Consider the following 21,568-nt stretch of genomic DNA (forward strand, 5'->3'; position numbering starts at 1 on the left):
TCCGCCACAGCCTGAACCTTGGCGGGGTCCATGCGGAATTCATGAGGAGTGAGGATTTGACCCAAAAATGGTATCTCCTGTACCCCAAACACACATTTTTCGGTTTTGGCAAACAGTTTGTTTTCCCGAAGGACCTGGAGCACCTTCCTGACATGCTCAATGTGGGAGGACCAGTCCTTGGAAAACACCAGTATGTCATCAAGGTACACTACAAGAAATATCCCCAGGTAATTTCTCAAAATCTCATTTATGAAATTCTGGAAGACCGCAGGGGCATTACACAACCCAAAGGGCATGACGAGGTATTCGAAATGGCCTTCGGGCGTGTTAAACGCAGTCTTCCACTCATCCCCCTCTTTGATGCGAATAAGGTTATACGCCCCCCGTAGATCCAATTTAGAGAACCATTGGGCCCCCTGAACCTGATTAAAGAGATCAGGAATCAAAGGAATGGGATACTGGTTCCTTACCGTGACCTTATTCAGGCTACGGTAGTCAATGCATGGCCTAAGACCACCATCCTTCTTCCCCACGAAGAAGAAGCCAGCAGCTACCGGAGAAGAAGAGGGACAAATGTAACCCTTGGCCAGGGATTCCTGGATATACTCTCTCATGGCTTCACGTTCGGGACAAGAAAGATTAAATATCCTACCCTTAGGAAGCTTAGCTCCTGGTACCAATTCGATAGCGCAATCATATTCTCTATGAGGAGGTAACACTTCGGAGGCCTCCCTAGAGAAAACATCAGCGAAGTCCTGAACAAACTCGGGTAGCGTATTCGCCTCCTCAGGGGGAGAAATAGAATTAACAGAAAAACATGACGTACAACATTCATTACCCCATTTGGTTAGCTCCCCAGTATTCCAGTCAAACGTGGGATTATGCAACTGCAACCAGGGAAGGCCTAGAACCAAATCGTACGATAATCCCTGCATCAACAGTACAGAGCATTGCTCCAAATGCATGGAGCCAACAAGGAATTCAAAAACAGGGGTATGCTGTGTAAAATAACCATTAGCAAGAGGAGTGGAGTCGATACCCACTACCGGGACAAGTTTAGGCAAATCAATCAGAGGCATAGCAAGAGACATAGCAAATTCCACAGACATGATATTAGTAGAGGACCCTGAATCCACGAAGGCACTGCCGGTAGCAGACCTACCACCAAAAGAGACCTGAAAGGGAAGCAAGATCTTAGTACGTTTCCTATTTACTGGAAATACCTGTGCGCCCAAGTGACCTCCCCGATGATCACTTAGGCGCGGAAGTTCTCTGGCTGCATTCTTACGCTTAGGACAGTTGTTCACTTGATGCTTGTCATCCCCACAGTAGAAGCAGAGACCATTCTTCCTGCGGAATTCTCTACGTTGTTGGGGGGACACGGAGGCCCCGAGTTGCATAGGTATCTCTGAGTCTTTCAGGGAGGAACGAAGCAACGGAACTTCGGGAGGCATCATGGGGGAGTCGGAGGAGAAAACACATAAACGTTCATGTTGTCGTTCCCTGAGACGTCGGTCAAGTCGTACCGCTAAAGCCATAGCCTGGTCTAGGGAGTCAGAAGAGGGATAGCTAACTAGCAGGTCTTTCAGGGCATTCGACAGACCCAACCTAAACTGGCACCTTAAGGCAGGGTCATTCCACTGAGAAGCTACGCACCACTTCCTAAAGTCAGAGCAATACTCCTCAACAGGTCTCTTACCCTGACGTAAGGTCACCAGCTGACTCTCGGCAAAGGCAGTCCTGTCCGTCTCGTCATAAATAAGTCCGAGAGCAGAAAAGAAACAATCAACGGAGGAAAGTTCAGGGGCGTCAGGAGCCAAGGAGAAGGCCCTTCCTGGAGCCGGGACATAATTATACCCACCCGCTGGCTCTCAGAACCTGAGGAATGAGGCTTTAAACGAAAGTAAAGCCTACAACTCTCCCGAAAGGAGAGAAAAGCCCTCCGGTCCCCTGAGAACCGGTCGGGCAACTTGAGGTGGGGTTCAAGAGGTGCGGTGAGGGGAACTACCAAGGTAGCATCAGGCTGGTTGACCCTCTGAGCCAGGGCCTGGACCTGTAGGGAGAGACCCTGCATTTGCTGAGCCAGGGTCTCACGGGGGTCCATAGTGGTGTCAGGGACCAGGGTAGACTAGGTATGGGCTTGTTATTATGTAATGACCGGGGGGTAGGGAAACGGACAAGTGAGCCCTAGTCTACCCGCCACTCTGTCCCTGCCTACTTGCAACGACCCGCCCTAGGCGACGGGGTACAACTGGGCGGCGGTCCCTGCACTCAGTAAGTGCACAACAAACATGACAAACATACAAGGGAATACAAGCAAGGGAAAGGGGCAGTTGCCCACGGCAACACCGTGAGCAACCAGAGTGGTGAACGAGCCGAGTCAAGCCAGGAGTGTGCGAGGTACCAAACGAAGAGCAGAAGAGTAGTCAGTAAGCCAGGGTCAGTATGGAGCAGGAACAAAATAGAAGGAGCTGTAGCTGGGCCAGGAAACCACACGAAAAAGAATAACAAGCAAGGAGGAACAGGAAATGCAGGTATAAATAGACAGAGGGCGGGAGCTAGCTGAGTCTGGCCAGGCTGCGATAGGCTCTCCCACTCCTAAGCCTGCCAGCCTGAGTGGTGGAAGCTGGAGTCAGTCTCAGGGATGTAGATTCAGGTGCTGACTGATTAATTAAGGGAGTTAACCCCGAAGCTGTGCCTGGCAGATCCTTTACAGGCTACTACTTAGATGACAGGGACTCGGAGCAGCAGCAGCAGCGGAAGAGGGGTCTTCATTAGATGTACATGATGATGGTGGGGCATGTCGATTGTCCCACATGGCCTTGTGATGCCGCTCCATTTGTTTACGTAGAGCGGTATTTCCTACATTGCTGCCCTGCCCACGCCTTACTTTCTGCTTGCAGATACGGCACTGTGCCATGTTTTCGTCCTCCGGGAAGGTACAGAAAAATTGCCACACGGCAGAGTACCGTAAAGAGGTAGTACCACGTCAACCACCACCACCCGAGCTTGCCCCTTGTCTGGCAGGCTTTTTTCTGGAGCCTACACCAGCATCAATGTCGCCGTCACCGGCTCCTGAGCTGACCCTCTACCGCTGCAACGTTTTGCAGATTGACTTCTGCCCCTACCTCGGCTTGGCTGTTTATCATGGCCAGTGCCGCCACTACTACCCTCCTCCTCTGACGCCATCATCACCTCGTCACCTGGTTCCCACGTCCTGTATAAAACAACATCATCATCATAGCCTTCCTCATCATCCCCGCCACTTCTGTCACTGTGTTGTGAATGTGATGTGACATCATGGAGGGCTTCATGCCCCCCCTCATTACTGCGTCTGCCACCACGGCTACCACCACCAACACCCCCACTACCGCAGCTATGCGTCTCGGACACCGCTTCCACCTCCACCACCGCCGCAACACACTCCGTTGGCTGACTCGCAGAAAACAAATCATCATCATCATCACTATGTTGTTCAGTATCTTCCTTCGCACCCGAAGAGTTGTCTCTTAGGACTCTCAGGAAAGATGGCTTCCCGCTAGGAAGGGGAAGCGAAGACATAGATGATGGAATGGAAACGCTAGAAATACCTATATTACTACTGTCACTGTGCCAAGGAACTGTAGACGATCTGGAATCCAACGAAACCTGGCTTGAAGCCAGATCGTCAGAGTCTTCCTGCTGAGATGACCGCGAGCCAGCCAACCAGTCCACAATGGCCGTATTGTCTAAAGTAACCCGCCCACCGGAGGAGATGGACAAGTCTGGCTTGGTGATACTACTACCAGCAGGCACATGGCAGCTGCTACTAGTGGAACTGGGCACATGTTTTGTGCCACAAATGCTGGTACTGGGTTTGGCACCAACAGTTCCAACATTTGGACTGGAAGTGGAGACGGCATGGGTGTTTTTTCCTCTACCCCGTCCTTTCACAACCTTTTTTTTCCCAGACATTTCACTGCTGGAGTGCAGCAAGTTGAATCATAATCTCGGGGATGAGCCCCTTCTAAAAGCGTATTCACACACTGACTTGGCAAATGGCAATGAATGAGAATTTCTATCAGCCACGCCGCAGTGCACTCAGGGAATGCTGGGCCTTGTAGTACTACTACTACCACTACTACAAAGGCTGCCTGTATTGCAAGTTGTATTGTTATTTGTTTGTTATGTTAACGGCCGGGATGGGCCCCTTCTAAAGCGTATTCACACACTGACACTGGCTTGCTAAATGGCAATGAATGAGAATTTCTATTAGCCACTGTGCACTGACTCAGGGAATGCTGGGCGTTGCAGTACTACAAAGCCTGCCTGTATTGCAAGTTGGATGCAACGGGGATGAGCCCCTTATAAAAGCGTATTCACACACTGGCTGAGTAGTGAGTAGTGGATGAGCCCCTTCGATTGCTGGATTCCTGCCTTTTAGATTCCTAAATCTTTCCCTTACTGCACAGAGATGCTATCCCTACAGCTCCTGTCTGTAAAATTGCCGCAGAGCTCCGTGTATAGACTTTTATTGCAGGCTTGAGCCCGCCCCTATGCTGCCTACCGATTGGCTGGGAGAGCCGTTTGCAAGGCATTATGGGGTAGCCTGATATCAGGTGATCTTGTGAAATCCTCACTTTTAGATGTAACATGTGGCAGGCGCCAAAATGTAGCCGGGTTCGGTCAAAACGAGTTCGGCCGAACCCGGTGAAGTTCGGATTCGCTGCAAACCGAACTTTTCCGGAAGTTCGGACCGAAACCGGGTTCGGTTGTCCCGGTTCGCTCATCTCTACCCACAACCCGTTCTCATCCATTCTTCCATTAATTTAAACTTTCGGAAGTCTATGGGAGTTATGGAGATTGGTGAGCTATTGCTTCCCTTAGACTTCAAAATAGAGCCACATACATGCGTCTTCACCTCTTTTAGACTGGATAGGATTGACAAACAGCCATCGAGGATCCCTATTTTTCCTGAGAGGTAGGGGTCCCAGAAGTGAGTAGTGTATCAAATACCCATATAAATAGTGACTGGCAAGGGCATAGCTAGACAATGCAAAGTAGATGCAAAGATAGATAGATGATAGATAGATAGATAGATAGATAGATAGATAGATAGATAGATAGATAGATAGATAGATAGATAGATAGATAGATAGATGATAGATAGATAGATAGATAGATAGATAGATAGATAGATAGATAGATAGATAGATAGATAGATAGATAGATAGATAGATAGATAGATAGATGAAACCGCCAGGGAACATGTGCTTTCTGTCCTCCCTATAATCTGGCTCTGTGTACATGGCTTTTTGGGGATCTTTTTTTTCTTTTTCCTCAAGTACCAATATAAAAACATTGCAGACCACTCTAACCTGCTAAAAAAATTAAATCCTTCAAAGCATTTGGTTAATTTGTTTCAAGGAAAATTAAATCAGTATAATGTAGTTTCCCTTATTGGTCCAGCAACGCTAATGCACTAACCGTTAATTGTCAATAAAAATAAAAATTATAGAGCAGCTGAAAATGACTTTGTATGGGCTAGCAGATGTGAATTACCTTGCTTACTTGGACTATTTTATCTTTTTCCCTCTTGTATAAACAGGTGCAGGACTTTATACTACGTTGTTGCTTCCATTATGTTTATCTTCATTCCTAGGCTTGATTGTATTCCTCTTGTGCCTGTTGTTATATCTATTATGTTAGTTTCCTAAAACCCACTTCGGCAACATATGCTAAGCATTGGCTTTTGTTAAGAATTCCTACATCTTTTTCATCTCTTTGTCTACCACACCAATTATAATTCCATTTTTTTACAGACATTTGAAATGAAAGAAAGGCAAAGTGGCAAGTATAGGAGCCAAAGCAAAGCATCAGGAATCTCATGTATTGTTAATTACAAGGAATACACATAGATATTTTTATATTTTTAGTATATCTTTTCTCTTTGTATGAAATTCCGTATAACGTTTCATATATATATATATATATATATATATATATATATATATATATATATATATAAATTGTAATGCATCATAGACCAAAGCACCACCTTAGATTCTGCTACAATAAGTAGGGCATATAGGACAACCACTGTAAGATAATCCACTTTCTGATGCCTCCTATAACGTAGTGCACTAGAAATATAACAGCTCTGACAATTACTCGAAAAATATTTGTATACTTCTATTTTTCAGCAGTAATTTAATCCTAAGATATACAAATAAAATCATAGGATAAGACCTGCTTTGTGTCATTCCGTTGTTCTGCTCTGTCAGAGGAGCAGAAGAAGGGAATAACGGAAGCAACGGTTCCATTGCACAACGAACACCATCAACAGCCGACAGAATCCATTGACTTTATTGGGTTCCGTCGGCTTTCCGTTGGAGTGTCTGTGGTTTTACAGGAGACAATAGTGCAGCATTCTGCGCTATTGTCTCTGGTAATCTCGGCCAGATCTACGATGGAAGCCCCTAATGGAGCCTCCTACACAGATGTGAACAAGGCCTTAATTGGTAACTTCAATAGAAATAATGTGTTTTTCCTATGTACAGTATTTGTTGGATATTGTAATCAATGTCAACAATGCAATATATTGCTACAATTATGTGTGTGTGTGTGTGTGTGTGTGTGTGTGTGTGTGTGTGTATGCAGTATATATACATATAGCTTTTTGAAGTGCTTTACTTAAGTTTATGTTTGTCTTTTGTTGGCAGGTCAGTACGTGACAGTGATGATGATGATGATGAAGAAGATAGAAAGTTAAACCGAGGTTGTACTCTTCAGTATCAGCATGCCACTCTGCAAGTCTTTACCCAGTTCCATACTACTTCTTCTGAGGGCACTGACCAGGTTATCACAATGCTGGGCCCAAATTGGCTTGTGGAGGTTACTGATCTGGTGAATGATTTCATGCAGGTGGAAGACCCCAAAGTAGCAGAAATGGTTGATAGTAATACCTTGGCTGGAAGGGAGCCTGGCACGACAATTTTCAAAGTGAGTGTTTTCAAATGACGTTTGTCTTGCTATGTTACATCAAATATAAATCTCACACCCTGCTATTGTTATATTACAGCTTATAATGGTAGACAGTGCAATAATAGAATATATTTTTGACATCTTTTTCCTTAACTCAATGCTAGAAATAATGTGTATTGGCATATGACCTGTATCTGCCTTTTCAGTCGAAAATCCTTTTTTTCTGAACTAAGATAATAAGGCTACAGATAATATTTACTGTATTTTATTTATTTTTTTCATATATGATTTCTTATTTTAAACTTGAGCTACATATTTTTGTGATTTATAAATTTTTCTGTATGCTTCACAAAATATAAATTGACTTTTTATCAAAGCCATACATGTCTTTACATCCTGATTTTATTTTTTTTATCCTGTTTTAGCCTGTGGGCCAGAAAACTAGAAAACTTTAATTTCACTATATAAGTAAAAAAAAAAATACAACAATGTGTCACTGATTGTATTAGAAAGAACAACATTCATTCCAAATGCCAAATGTTTAGAAGCCTAATAACACATTTACTTACACAAAGGTCTACTTTAGTTTAACATAGTAAAAGGGGGCATAGTCTTCTAGTCACACCAAGTGCAACTAATTTATCAAAGATTTCCAATGTTGAACGAAGAAGTGTCAGTAAACAATGCCAGGTACAACCTTCAGAACAGAAGGAATTAGCACAGTAAATTAAGCAGCAGAAGGGTGCTAGCCTCAGAGAACATAACCCAAAGCCCCCTTGTGCACAACAAACAGTAGAAGAATGGTTCCAATCCAAAAGACACATGGCTCTCTATTAACCTATGTACAGGTACTTAAATAAAATTGTAGTATGCATGGTATCAGATAAAAAATGTGAGGTAGATATCACAATACACCATAGAGCATACAAAAATAGGCCATGGCATATAATTGCAGGTATAGAAAAATGTGTACAATGAAAAAAAGGAATAATTACGCATATTATAGACATAAAATCAAACAATTAAGTAAAACAGAACAAAACAAAACATAGCCCACTGCCTTAGATAAAACAATGGAAATTGAATCCAAAAAGATCATGTATAAAGAGAACTCATATAATAGCGGGAAGATGTCCATTTGTCCCAAGTGAAGTGTTGAGATCGATGACCCAGTACAGAGGAAATTGTTCTTTCCATAATACAATTGTTGTTAACACATTGAATGACTTCAGATAAAGTAGGAGTGGAAGTTTTTTATCAGAATTGTTGCAGAGGTTAGAACATGAAAAATAAATGTTTTGTCACAAGAATGGATGTCAGCTACACCTATATTAAGTAAAGCCAATGCTGGATTACAATTAATAGGTTGTTATAAAACAGTAGTTAGTAACTTGTCGATTTTACACCAAAAAGGTCTAATGACTGAGCAGTCCCAAAAGATATGTTTGAGAGTACCTACAGAAGTACAACATCTCCTACACACATTAGAAGAGTTCAGGTATATCAAGGGCAATCGATGAGGTGTTAAATACTATCGATATAAAAACTTCTTTATAGCTTTCAAGTGTTGAGTGGCTTTAGACAGCTTGGTAGCCAAAAGGAAAGTAGATTTCCAATCTGTAGAACCTTGTGTTAGGTTTAGATCAGTTTTCCAATGCGATAGGCATGTTAAAGCTTTCCCTTGTAAAATTTCCGAAATAGCCAAGTACGCCTTAGAAACTCCCTTTGCAGTTCCTTGGTAATGGTTAAAGTACAATTCATAAGGCGTTTTAGGAAGATTAGTTGTAATAGTCGTATTGAGCATGAAATGTTGGATTCTCAAATATTTATAAAAGTCTATTTTCGGTATAGAATATTTACTCGTCATCGCTGCAAAAGCAGACAAAATACTTCCACTCCGAATATCAGCAAGAGTCTGAATACCATTTTTTTTCCCAGTTCGACAGGTCCAAGACAGGAGTCAAATGCATAAAGGTTTTTATAGAGATATCAAACACTCATTGTTAAAAGTTTTTTTTTGACCACCATTAGTTTCCAGGAGATCAAAGCAGTTTTAACAGTCAGTAAAGGGGGAGGGGAACTGTAATTTAAGGGCAGAGGCCCATAAATAAGTATCAAGTGAGTTATAGTGTCCACAATATTGTTCTATATTCACCCACTAATTTAAATGCATAGGATTCAGCCATTGCCTAACTTAGTGTAGAATGGTAGCATGGTAATATGCCGCAACATGAGGAAATCCCAACCCATCTTTCACTGTAGGAAGATATAACGTGTGTGTAGCAACCCTAGCCCTATTCTTTTTCCAAACATATTTCACTAATGTGTTTTGCAGTTTATTCATATAGGAAATAGGTATCAGGATAGGAAGATTCTTTAAAGCATATAGAATCTTAGGTAAAATTAACATTTTAATGGCTGCAATGTTGCCTACCCAAGAAACCTCAAATTTAAGGTAGTGATAAAGTTCACGTTCTAATTGACTAAGTAGCGGAGGATAGTTAAGGGTATATAAACGTGATACAGGGTACATCAATTTAATTCCCAGATAAGGAAAGCCTTGGGAGGACGATGTAAATGAGTATTTAATTTGTAAGATTTGTGCAATTTCAGGTGTCAACCCCATATTCATAATCTGTGATTTTCTAACATTCACTTTGTAATAGGATACAGAACTAAAACAATCTAAAACTTGTATAACCTGAGTAAGAGAATCACCTGGGTCAGATAACGCTACAAGCACGTCGTCCGCAAATAAGCCTATTTTGTGTACAATATTACCTTATTTGTGTACAATTCCCCTTATTTGTGGTGAAGAACGAATAGTTTCCGCCATGGGTTCCATTCTAAGAGTAAAAATTAATGGGGAGTGAGGACAACCCTGACGGGTACCGTTAGATATCGTAAAAGGAGTAGATTGATATCCTGAGGTTAATACAGTAGCCGAGGGTTTAGTATACAACGCCATAATAATGTCTCGTGATTTCCCTACAATACCAAATTTAGCAAGTACAGCATCCAAATAACCCCAATGTATCGAATGCCTTCTCTGCATCTAGAGATAGGAGCAGAGAGGGCATTCGACGGGGCTCCACCCAATCTATATTGTCTATAAAATGTTGGATCCCATCAACCGAAAATATTTTTTCAATAAACCCAACTTAGTCCTGATGAACCAAATGTGGTAGTATAGAAGTAAAGTGGGAAGCTAATATCTTAGAATACAGTATTAAGTCTGTATTAAGCAAACTAATGGGTCTAAACTTTGCGGCCTATCCGTCGGTTTTCCTGGTTTGGGTGACGTAATAATATTTGCCTGTAACATTTCTGAGGGAATCTGTACCGTAGAGTGTATATGATTAAACAACTGAAGAAGTTGTGGGGCAAGAGTGGATTTAAATTTTTGGAAATAGTCATTAGTAAGACCATCAGGGTCAGGAGACTTCTGGGGCTTTAGAGTCGTTATGGCTTCCATTATTTCTGGTAATGAAAAGGGTTTGGATATATCCTCTACTTGAGAAGGCGTAACAGTTAGAAGAGAAATATAAGCTAAGAAATCTGCAATCGCAGTGGAAGAGTGCTGAGAAATGGAGGGGTCCAAATTTAAATTATAAAGGGAAGAGTAATATTGTGCAATAGAATTTGCAATCTCTTAAGGGTTAAACAATATATCATTATTTTAGTTATAGAGGTAGGGGATTCTTGCTTTAAAGGATTGATGCTTAATTGTGATGCCAGAAGAGCTCCAGCTTTATTACTATGCCTCTAATTTTTAGCCTTCAATCTTCGCAACGCCATATCATATTTATATAGGTTAAGTTGGTGTAGTTGGCTTTAAAGACGACCAATCAATTTAGTTCTATCAGGACATATAGAGCATTTATTCAACTGGTTAAGATGCAAAATATCATGAGAGAGATGAAGGCGTTTACTTTGTCTATCTTATCTTTCGCTGCTAAACTTATATAATGGCCTCTCATAAAGGCCTTGTGAGCACACCATATTGTGGTAGGAGTTACGTCAGGGGTAACATTAATTTAAAAAAAAAATTCTGACAACCTTAATATGGGACTGCTGATCTTTAGTAGAATGCAAAATAAAGTGATTAGTCCTCCAAGGAAAAGTAGGGGGTTTATTGAAACATTCAGATACCAGAAGTGTAATAGGAGCGTGGTCTGACCAGGTGATTACTCCAATTTGAGAGGAAATAGTGCTGTCATACATGGGTTTCTCAACGAAGAACATATCTATTCTTGAATAAGTACCATGAGGGTGTGAAAAAAAAGTATAATCTTTTTCAGTCAAATGTTAGAAGCGCCAGACATCCATCAAAACTTCTGTAGACATGGTATGAAGCAAATCTGAAGGAGAGTGGGTTGCACCCGAAGCTGAGGAATCAAGAGAAGGCCACATCGTTTTGTTAGTCTCCCACTAATAAAATATATCCCTGTTTGTGTTTTTGTACCAATCTAAGAAGTTTGTTAGCAAATCTGGTTTGATGAGTGTTTGGCGCATGAACATTAACAATAGTATATTGAACATTATTAAGTTGGCATAAAATAATAATACAATGGCCGTCTGGGTCTATACGTACAAAATATTGTTTAAAGGCTATTGAGTGGTGTATACAGTGAAGGAAATAAGTATTTGATCCCTTGCTGATTTTGTAAGTTTGCCCACTGTCAAAGACATGAACAGTCTAGAATTTTTAGGCTAGGTTAATTTTACCAGTGAGAGATAGATTATATTTAAAAAAAAACAGAAAATCACATTGTCAAAATTATATATATTTATTTGCATTGTGCACAGAGAAATAAGTATTTGATCCCTTTGGCAAACAAGACATAATACTTGGTGGCAAAACCCTTGTTGGCAAGCACAGCAGTCAGATGTTTTTTGTAGTTGATGATGAGGCTGGCACACATGTTAGATGGAATTTTGGCCCACTCCTCTTTGCAGATCATCTGTAAATCATTAAGATTTCGAGGCTGTCGCTTGGCAACTCGGATCTTCAGCTCCCTCCATAAGTTTTCGATGGGATTAAGGTCTGGAGACTGGCTAGGCCACTCCATGACCTTAATGTGCTTCTTTTTGAGCCACTCCTTTGTTGCCTTGGCTGTATGTTTCTGGTCATTGTCGTGCTGGAAGACCCAGCCACGAGCCATTTTTAATGTCCTGGTGGAGGGAAGGAGGTTGTCACTCAGGATTTGATGGTACATGGCTCCATCCATTCTCCCATTGATGCGGTGAAGTAGTCCTGTGCCCTTAGCAGAGAAACACCCCTAAAACATAATGTTTCCACCTCCATGCTTGACAGTGGGGACGGTGTTCTTTGGGTCATAGGCAGCATTTCTCTTCCTCCAAACACGGCGAGTTGAGTTAATGCCAAAGAGCTCAATTTTAGTCTCATCTGACCAGAGCACCTTCTCCCAATCACTCTCAGAATCATCCAGATGTTAATTTGCAAACTTCAGACGGGCCTGTATATGTGCCTTTTTGAGCAGGGGGACCTTGCGGGCACTGCAGGATTTTAATCCATTACGGCGTAATGTGTTACCAATGTTTTCTTGGTGACTGTGGTCCCAGCTACCTTGAGATCATTAACAAGTTCCCCCCGTGTAGTTTTCGGCTGAGCTCTCACCTTCCTCAGGATCAAGGATACACCACGAGGTGAGATTTTGCATGGAGCCCCAGATTGATGTCGATTGACAGTCATTTTGTATGTCTTCCATTTTCTTACTATTGCACCAACAGTTGTCTCCTTCTCACCCAGCGTCTTACTTATGGTTTTGTAGCCCATTCCAGCCTTTTGCAAGTCTATGATCTTGTTCCTGACATCCTTAGAAAGCTCTTTGGTCTTGCCCATGTTGTAGAGGTTAGAGTCAGACTGATTAATTGAGTCTGTGGACAGGAGTCTTTTATACAGGTGACCATGTAAGACAGCTGTCTTTAATGCAGGCACCAAGTTGATTTGGAGCGTGTAACTGGTCTGGAGGAGGCTGAACTCTTAATGGTTGGTAGGGGATCAAATACTTATTTCTCTGTGCACAATGCAAATAAATATATATAATTTTGACTATGTGATTTTCTATTTGTTTTTTTTATATAATCTATCTCTCACCGGTAAAATTAACCTAGCCTAAAAAGTCTAGACTGTTCATGACTTTGACAGTGGGCAAACGTACAAAATCAGCAAGGGATCAAATACTTATTTCCTTCACTGTAGCTATAGCTACTCCACGTTTCTTAGAAACAGCTGGAGCAATATATATATATATATATATATATATATATATATATATATATATATATATATATATATATATATATATATATATATATATATATTAGGAAAATGTTTATGTTTTAGTCTAAAAGTATCTGATTGATTTAGATGTGTCTCTTGTAGACAAAATATAGAAGCCTTCAATTTTTTGGCTTCAGCCCATAAACATGGAACATTTCAATGGACTATTAAGTCCCTTAGTATTTAAGAAAGAAATACGCAGTACCATGATGAATCAAAAAGATGGTTGCTATCACTGTAAATTCCACCAGAAATTGTTTCATGTCAAGTTCAAGTAGTATGTAGTATACAAATGGTAATCTAGAGCAAGTGAGCATAATGAACACAATCAACAGCAAAATAACAAATAAATAAACAAAACCCAATCATGTTGGCACAAGAGGGTAAAGTCGTGCTATGATGGAAGGGGGAATCTGTGCTACTAAGCAGCAGACATGATTCAAGTCCGGGCTATTCAAAGAGACAGCATAAATTATTAATGAGATAAGTACATAAAAATATAATGTACTTTTATCAGAACAAGACATATCAAGTAGTAAAGTGACACTCATCTGGCAGAAAGGTGAAGTCAAATTGAACAAGAAAAGCAATCAGGATATTGATGTCCGACGATCTGGAACCTACTGCCAGTCTGTACTCAAGAGCAGAGGACCTTTGGTTGGAGAGGCATCTCGTCAAAATGGAGAGGTAGATGAACGTGAGGGTGTTGCAGCACCCAAATTCCGCAGGTTAAGCAGAGCACGAGCTTTAGATACTACATACTTAGATCCTTTATATGTAATAATCAGCTTGACAGGAAATACCCATTTATATGGAATCTGATGGTCCCGCATGATGGTAGTCACAGAAATAAATTCTCTACGTCGAAGCAGTGTGGTGGCAGAAAGACCTGCAAACAATTTAATGTCCTGAAACCTCTCCGGGAGAGTAACCACATTTCTTGCTGCAAACAGTAGTTTTTCCTTGAACTGATAAAAATGTATACGTGCAATCACATCCCGTGGAGATGATATAGGGTGAGATTTGGATTTAGGAATACGATGTGCCCTGTCAACCATCAATTCCATTTGCAGTGTATCCGGCAGGATAGCCACGAAAAGATCTGTCAGAAATTCCACCAACTGGTCACCTTTAACCGCCTCAGGAATTCCATGGAACCATATGTTATTACGGCGTGACCTGTCCTCGAGGTCTGCAACTTTATGTTTTAGCGCCTCTACCTGCTCCTCCAAGTTTGTACTCATATCCACAAGTGTATTATGTACCTCAGAAAATTCAGCCATCTTGTTTTCAATAAGTGACGTTCTATCACCTAAAACATTAAAGTCCTTTTGCAAATTATGACATGCAGAGTGAATAGTTTGTTGTATAGATGTATGTAGCTCATGAGCATAAGTTTAAGTGCAGTTTCAGAAACAGGTTTCTCTGAACCAGAAGCATATAGAGGCAGAGATGTATGCTGAGCGTTTGAACTATAGTTCAGCGGAACAGGAGATGAATGTGAAGCATACTCTGCAGGAGAGCTAACAGTACTCACAGATGGCAAAAATGGAGGTCTGGCGGGAAGATAAGAAGTTCTAGAGGGAGGAGAGGAGGGCTGTAAAAATGGAACAATCTCTGATGGGCGCAGGTAGGTTGGTGAGGCCGTGTTAGCATGGTAGGGGCACGACAACAGACGTGTGTTCGGCTGTTTCAGTATTTCCCATACTTCACCATCATAGTACACAATAATGTAAAGTGACTGCACATATGTGGCCACCTCCACAATCACAAGATGTCACATGATTTTGCTAATTATCATGACATATTGAGCTAACATTCATTAAGAAAGTTATTTAGTTGCGCCTTGTCTTTTTCTTTATTCAATTTGGACAGGTGGTATCTCCACTTATGGAAGCAGTGTTGGGTGAAACTACAATTATAGTGACTGAGGAGAAGGTCAGCATAATGGAGCTCCAGGCACAGGTGATATCAGGACTTTCCCTCTCCCTACATGCCAGCCCTGGAAACAGCCACACTATAGTTGCAAAGACAACAGCCCAGCATCTGTTAAAATATCCTAAACAAGTAAGTGACCTCATTAAAGAAGAAAGTGAAGTGTGTCTACAGTATAATCTACAATGCAGTACTTTCAGTGAACAGTGTCAATATAATCTGTTATTTCTAAGGGCAACTTTAATTTAGATGCAGGAAAGTTGTATAAATATGTGTTCTTGTCAAGATGTTATCACTAAATACACTTACAATGTTAGAATGTGTTTTAAGCAGATAAATATAATCCCAAAAGTAATATATCAACATTAAAGCTTTTGTGTAACCAGTTCTGGTCTTAGCTCTCTGAAGTGTAGCATTATTATATGAAAACGGGGGAAAAAAGTCTCTTTCATCTTCAATTCTCATATGGTATGATATAAGTTTGGCATAACTATCACACAAATCTTATAATATTGTAAATGTTTATGGTATTTAGAGAGAAATATCCATTCCCATACTGTTATGTAAGTTGTTATGTAAGGCCCTTAATAAAACTATTAAGCTGTAATAGGATTGACTATGAATTTTGTCTGTTAGGCACTAAATTCTCCACCATTGCTATGTAGATTTTAGTTTTCCGTACTCGAGGAGAACACTTTTTGTGCATTTATTTGCATATTGGAAAACAAGTATAAATATGACAGCACATTGGGCCGTTCATACTTTTTTTTTTTTGTTCATTTATTTCTAAATACTTATATGGCACCAATATATTTTGCAGACTGCCTTTGTCTATAGTGGAGCTTACCCCCATCCTTGATCTCTGAAGTTCACCATGAAAACTGCTTTTATGGACAAGCATTCATTTAATTGTTTCCCTCGCGACCCCGGCACCTACGGCACTATTAGCAGCTTGGTCACAGTGTCAAATTGGTTGCATAAACACCCACCTCCTCTATGGTGGCCTAGATGGCCACTTACTCTGCCTACTCTCAAGGTCGGCCCTAGGAGAACATACAAACTCCATTATAATACTGGCCCTGATCCGATTTACACTTCAAAACCCACTGTTAGGCCCCGTGCCGTAGAACTGTGCCGGGAGCACGGCCCGAAAATGCGGGCGGCCGTCAGTAGAGAGCTGTGCCCGCAATCGCAGACTGTGATTATGGGCACGGCTATGTGCATGGGGCCTTAGAAAACAATATTAATAATTAATCACTTGTGTATGATTCCATTGGTGGCAGAATATTGTGTTATGGTGTTTACAACTAACTTATGTTGTTTTCCCTTTTTTTAGGAAGCTCTTCTCAACCTTTGGCTCACATTCAGTGATGGAACTTCTGCACCATTGTCACTCTATGATCCCAAGGATTACACATTGGCTGTTACTAGCTTGGATGAAAGGGTAGTATCTGTAAGCCCAGAACGTTCTTTTCCTCTTGTTATCGCTGGAGAAGAGCAAGGAACAGGGTCTTTTCTCAGAGCAGAAATGATAATTAATGAAAATTGCCAAAAAACGAAACGAAAAAGTGTACTTTTCACAGCAACAGCAATTGTCCATGTTGTTTTTGGCACACTTGAACCAGGAGGAGAGGGTGAACCGGGAAAATTTCGAACTGAGATTCCCCCACACTCGCCTGTGCAAGAAAACAAAGAAACATCAGGAACAACATCTATGATTACTCTATCCACACCAGTTGAAGAGCACAGCACACATGTTCCTGGGGATTATTCTCTGCCAATTCCTACAGTGTATCCTCAATTACCCCGAGGATTAACAGACTTGGAGATTGGAATGTATGCTCTCCTTGGAGTTTTCTGCCTTGCCATACTGGTCTTCCTTATAAACTGTATTGTGTTTGTTCTAAAGTACAGACACAAAAGGATTCCACCAGAGGGCCAGGCTAATCCTGATCATTCTCACCATTGGGTTTTTCTTGGAAATGGACAGCCACTTAGGGCACGAGGAGAATTATCACCACAACCTGAAAGTCCTGGGAATCCCTTGGAAGCAGGAACTCTACCACCTCATCATTCTTCTTGCTGTAGAGGGGAAGCAAGAGGAAGTAGCAGTAACAGCAGTTCTCAGGCTAGTGTGCAAAGCCAATCTCATGGACGTGGAGATGGCTCCTCAGGTGGTGGTGGATCTAGTAGGGAAGCAAGTGAGGACCCATTAAGTTCTTCTCCAACATCTAAACGCAAGCGAGTGAAGTTTACTACATTTACCAGTTTACCTAGTGAAGGTAGTGCCTACGATGCAGTACCAGGAGCAGAGGAATGTGATCTTGAGTGGGTTTGCCGAGATATGGGACTAAGAGACCAACATGAACTCAGAGACTATATCAGGAGGGTCAGAGATATGGCATAGCCTTAGGATTTTGTTGGCCCGTTGTACTGGACAAGATGGGCAATCATGCACCCATTAGGTCTGCTGTTTTCTGCAAAACACAGGAATGGGATAATGTTCCTTCTTATGTCTCTATATTAATGTATTCAAATCCACACACTGCCACTCACCTTTTTTCCTTCCTTCATAAGAATATTCACATAAGACATTGACTTCTCTGTCTTTCTCTTTTTCGCTTTTATTCAAAACACATGCACATCTAGCCAAGAGAAGGGAAGCATGTTGTCTACTTATGTCTCTTTATTCTCTTTGAGATGGAGATGTAAGCATTACTTGGCCTACTGCATACCAATCTGCTTCATATATTACATAAGTAAAGTATATACCATTCTTAAGTTCCCGATGAAATGTTGAAGAACCCCAAAATAGAACAGGTTCTTTTGCTTGTAAGAATGAATGATATTGTTTTTGTTAAACAAAAACATGCTTAAAATTAACACAAGTTATACATAACCATCAAACTGATGAAACCGAATGCAACAGAAGATTTTAGAGACATGGGACACAATTCATTTTGCCAATGCAAATAGAATTCACATAAAGAAAAAAATTGAAATTGGAAACATCTAAAATATAACCTTGGATTATGAAATATGTTAACAACATAGTGTGAAGATAGTTCTTATCTATTATACAGTACAATACGGTATTATAAAGTACATGAACGTGTTGAACAAATAGCAAGAGGTTTAAAAAGCACCTCTAATGTGACAAGATTTTTCTCAGGGGATCTAATAAGTTAATATGGTTCATAAATTGCTAATATAGGTGATGTTGTGGCAAGACACAGTATGGGAGAGTAGCCATGTATGAATGGGTTAGCCCTATAGTAATGGCATAAACACATACTCGAAATTATTAACTCCTGGTATTGGGATATACAAGTCAGTAAGAGCGCAGCTAATATTTGTTTTACTGACACATGCTTGCTAACACAAACTCAGAATGTTTAAGGTTAATTTGTCATTTTGAGACACAGCATTTTGTTTGTCATGTCACCACACAAATAGATTATATTTCATTGTTGCAAAGGGAAACTTTTTTTTTCTTTAGGATATTTGGAGTCAGCTAATCCATTCAAAAATGAGTCCTTGATTCTATGAGTCAGTGTTTCAATTGCGTGACGTTCAGTCTGAAGAGTTCTTGTAGTAGGATTTCTTCAAACAAACCCTAAACCTTGTATATGTATCTTTATTTTATTATATGCAAACATGCATTTATTTCCTAATTTGAGTTTACCAGGATGTGGTTTATATATTTTCAAAGTAATAAGACATTAATACTCTGGCGAATCCTTAAAACTATAGGACTGCTGCCTTTTTCATTTGATTTATTTTTGCTTTCTTTCGGACAAATGGATTGAGTGTAATGGCAGAAGACCACTCACCTGTGTGAATGGATGCTACAGATGCCACCAACTATGGAGGACAGTGCACATCTGCTAAAATCAGGGGACACATTTGTTGGGGTGTATCGTTCCCAAGCAGGATGAAGGGGTGCAAAGAAGGTTCTCCTTATATAAGACATGTGTGTCTTGAATTTAACCACCATTTATGTCAAATGTTTCCTTCAACAAATATATGGGAAAATAAAGTTTGGCAGTGCACCAAAGTTACATGTGTGTTTTTGTTGTTTTCTTTATACATCGAATACATCGGGTAATTGTTATTAATAATCTATTAAGTAAGTCTTATATTCATGCACTTGTATAACTCATTTGCTGGAGAACAGGCAAGTGTTCCAATTCCTGCAAGATAGCTCATTTGAAACGACAGAACCATACCATCCAAGACATTATACAATTTCAACTAATGACATGTTCTGTAAAGCACAACAGTATATATTCAAGACTTCCTATATATAGCCACGGTCCTTGCTAGATTGTTCCAATTCTTTTACAGGCCATTCACATGACCACAACATTCTATTTTAGTGTGGCCCCCTAGCCCCTAGTGACCAGCAGCAAAGCGTTCATGTAGGTGTCTTCTTGCTCCCCAACTCTTTAGCGGCAGAGGTTGAGGCTGCTGTTCTGTGTCTCATAGTAGATAAATGGGGAATGACGTATCATGAAAACACATAATCACTAAATGTAAATTGCTGCAGCTGTCATGAACCAACGTCTCACAATTCCTCATGACAGATGTACTTATATAATGGAAAATGCATTAAAGCAAAGTTCCACCTTTTAAGAAAATATCAACATTGGAATGCCAATAAAAAAACAATTGGCTTGACTGTTTTGTATATTTTACATTCAAAATTCTGCTGGTTTCATTTGGGCCATGAAATACTTTACCTTCATTCTGCTGACTGGCATGTGACCTAGTAGCAAAAATCGAAGTGCGTAACAGTCATCCGAGCTTCCACAATGCACTGTTCTCTAGTACAGGAGTCCAGCAGAATTGTGAATTCAGTTTTCTGTTTGAACAGTAAATATAACATAGTTAAGAAGTAGTACAATATAGGTAAAGCAAATAATGTACAAATATAATTACGCCTCATTCACACGACAGGGTCCGAGTGTCGGCCGATAAAATTTGGGCCGTTTTTCCCGGCCGGTTTGCTTCCGTTTTGCATCCGTTCCATTCCGGGCCGTGTTGCCGTTTTTAACGGCCGATTTTGACCCGTTTTGCATCCGTTTTTTTCCCTGTCCGTTTTAAAATTGGATGAATTTCATACATTTGTTGCCACACACAGCCCTCTGTAGATAATGCCACCCAGCACCCTGTAGGTAATGCCACCCAGCCCCCTGTAGGTAATGCCACCCAGCCCCCTGTTGGTAATGCCACCCAGCCCCCTGCAGGTAATGCCACCCAGCCCCCTGCAGGTAATGCCACCCAGCCCCCTGCAGGTAATGCCACCCAGCCCCCTGCAGGTAATGCCACCCAGCCCTCTGTAGGTAATGCCACCCTGCTCCTTGTAGGTAATGCCACCCAGCTTCCTGTATGTAATGCCACCAAGTCCCCTGTAGGTAATGCCACCAAGTCCCCTGTAGGTAATGCCACACAGCCCCCTGTAGGTAATGCCACACAGCCCCCTGTATGTAATGCCACCCAGCCCCCTGTTGGTAATTCCACCCAGCCCCCTGTTGGCAATGCCACCCTGTCCCCTGTAGGTAATGCCACCCAGTCCCCTGTAGGTAATGCCACACAGCCCCCTGCAGGTAATGCCACCCTGCCCCTTGTAGGTAATGCCACCCAGCTCCCTGTATGTAATGCCACCAAGTCCCCTGTAGGTAATGCCACCAAGTCCCCTGTAGGTTACGCCACATAGCCCCCGGTAGGTTGCACCCATCCCCCCCCCCCTTCCAGGAGAAGTCACTGACTTCAATGTCCATATATGGACAGTTTAGTCACTGACTTCTCCTTGAGAGGAATCCCCGGCCACAGGGTTGGGGATTCTGCTTCTGAAGTGAGTGACGTCACTGTGTCCATATATGGATTGTGTAGTCACTCACTTCTCCTGTAGCGGAATCCCCGGCCAAGGTGTCAGGGATTCCGCTTCAGAAGTGAGTGACGACGCTGTGTCGATATATGGACAGCGTAGTCACTCACTTCTCCTGTAGCGGAATCCCCGGTCAAGGTGTCGGGGATTCTGCTTCAGAAGTGAGTGACGTCGCTGTGTCCATATATGGACAGCGTAGTCACTCACTTCTCCTGTAGCGGAATCCCCGGCCACGGGGTCGGGGATTCCGCTTCAGAAGTGAGTGACGTCACTCTGCACTGTGAGGAGGAGGAGAGAGAGCGAGAGCGACGGAATACATGCCCATCACTCGGGACACATTCCGGTGATGGCCGTGTATTACCCGGCCCCATAGACTTCTATGGGAGCCGGGCGGCCGGGTAAACGGCTGAAAATAGGGCATGTCCCATTTTTTGACGGCCAGGTTTCCCGGGCCGTCAAAAAATCGGTCGTGT

At 41.6% G+C, this 21,568-nt stretch overlaps 1 protein-coding gene across 1 annotated transcript in view; it reads left to right on the top strand.

Annotated features, from left to right (window-relative positions):
- The window catches only part of TMEM132E (transmembrane protein 132E), a 378,804-nt gene extending 359,538 nt beyond the window's left edge, over positions 1 to 19,266 (top strand). The window contains exons 7-9 of the mRNA XM_075852911.1: positions 6,702 to 6,981; positions 15,146 to 15,337; positions 16,542 to 19,266. Coding sequence (XP_075709026.1) covers positions 6,702 to 6,981; positions 15,146 to 15,337; positions 16,542 to 17,612 — 1,543 coding nt within the window. The 3' untranslated portion in view covers positions 17,613 to 19,266. The remainder of the gene's footprint in view (positions 1 to 6,701; positions 6,982 to 15,145; positions 15,338 to 16,541) is intronic.
- Positions 19,267 to 21,568: the final 2,302 nt, after the last annotated feature.

The sequence above is a fragment of the Rhinoderma darwinii genome, chromosome 2, assembly GCF_050947455.1.
Source record: "Rhinoderma darwinii isolate aRhiDar2 chromosome 2, aRhiDar2.hap1, whole genome shotgun sequence".
Classification (NCBI taxonomy): domain Eukaryota; kingdom Metazoa; phylum Chordata; class Amphibia; order Anura; family Rhinodermatidae; genus Rhinoderma; species Rhinoderma darwinii.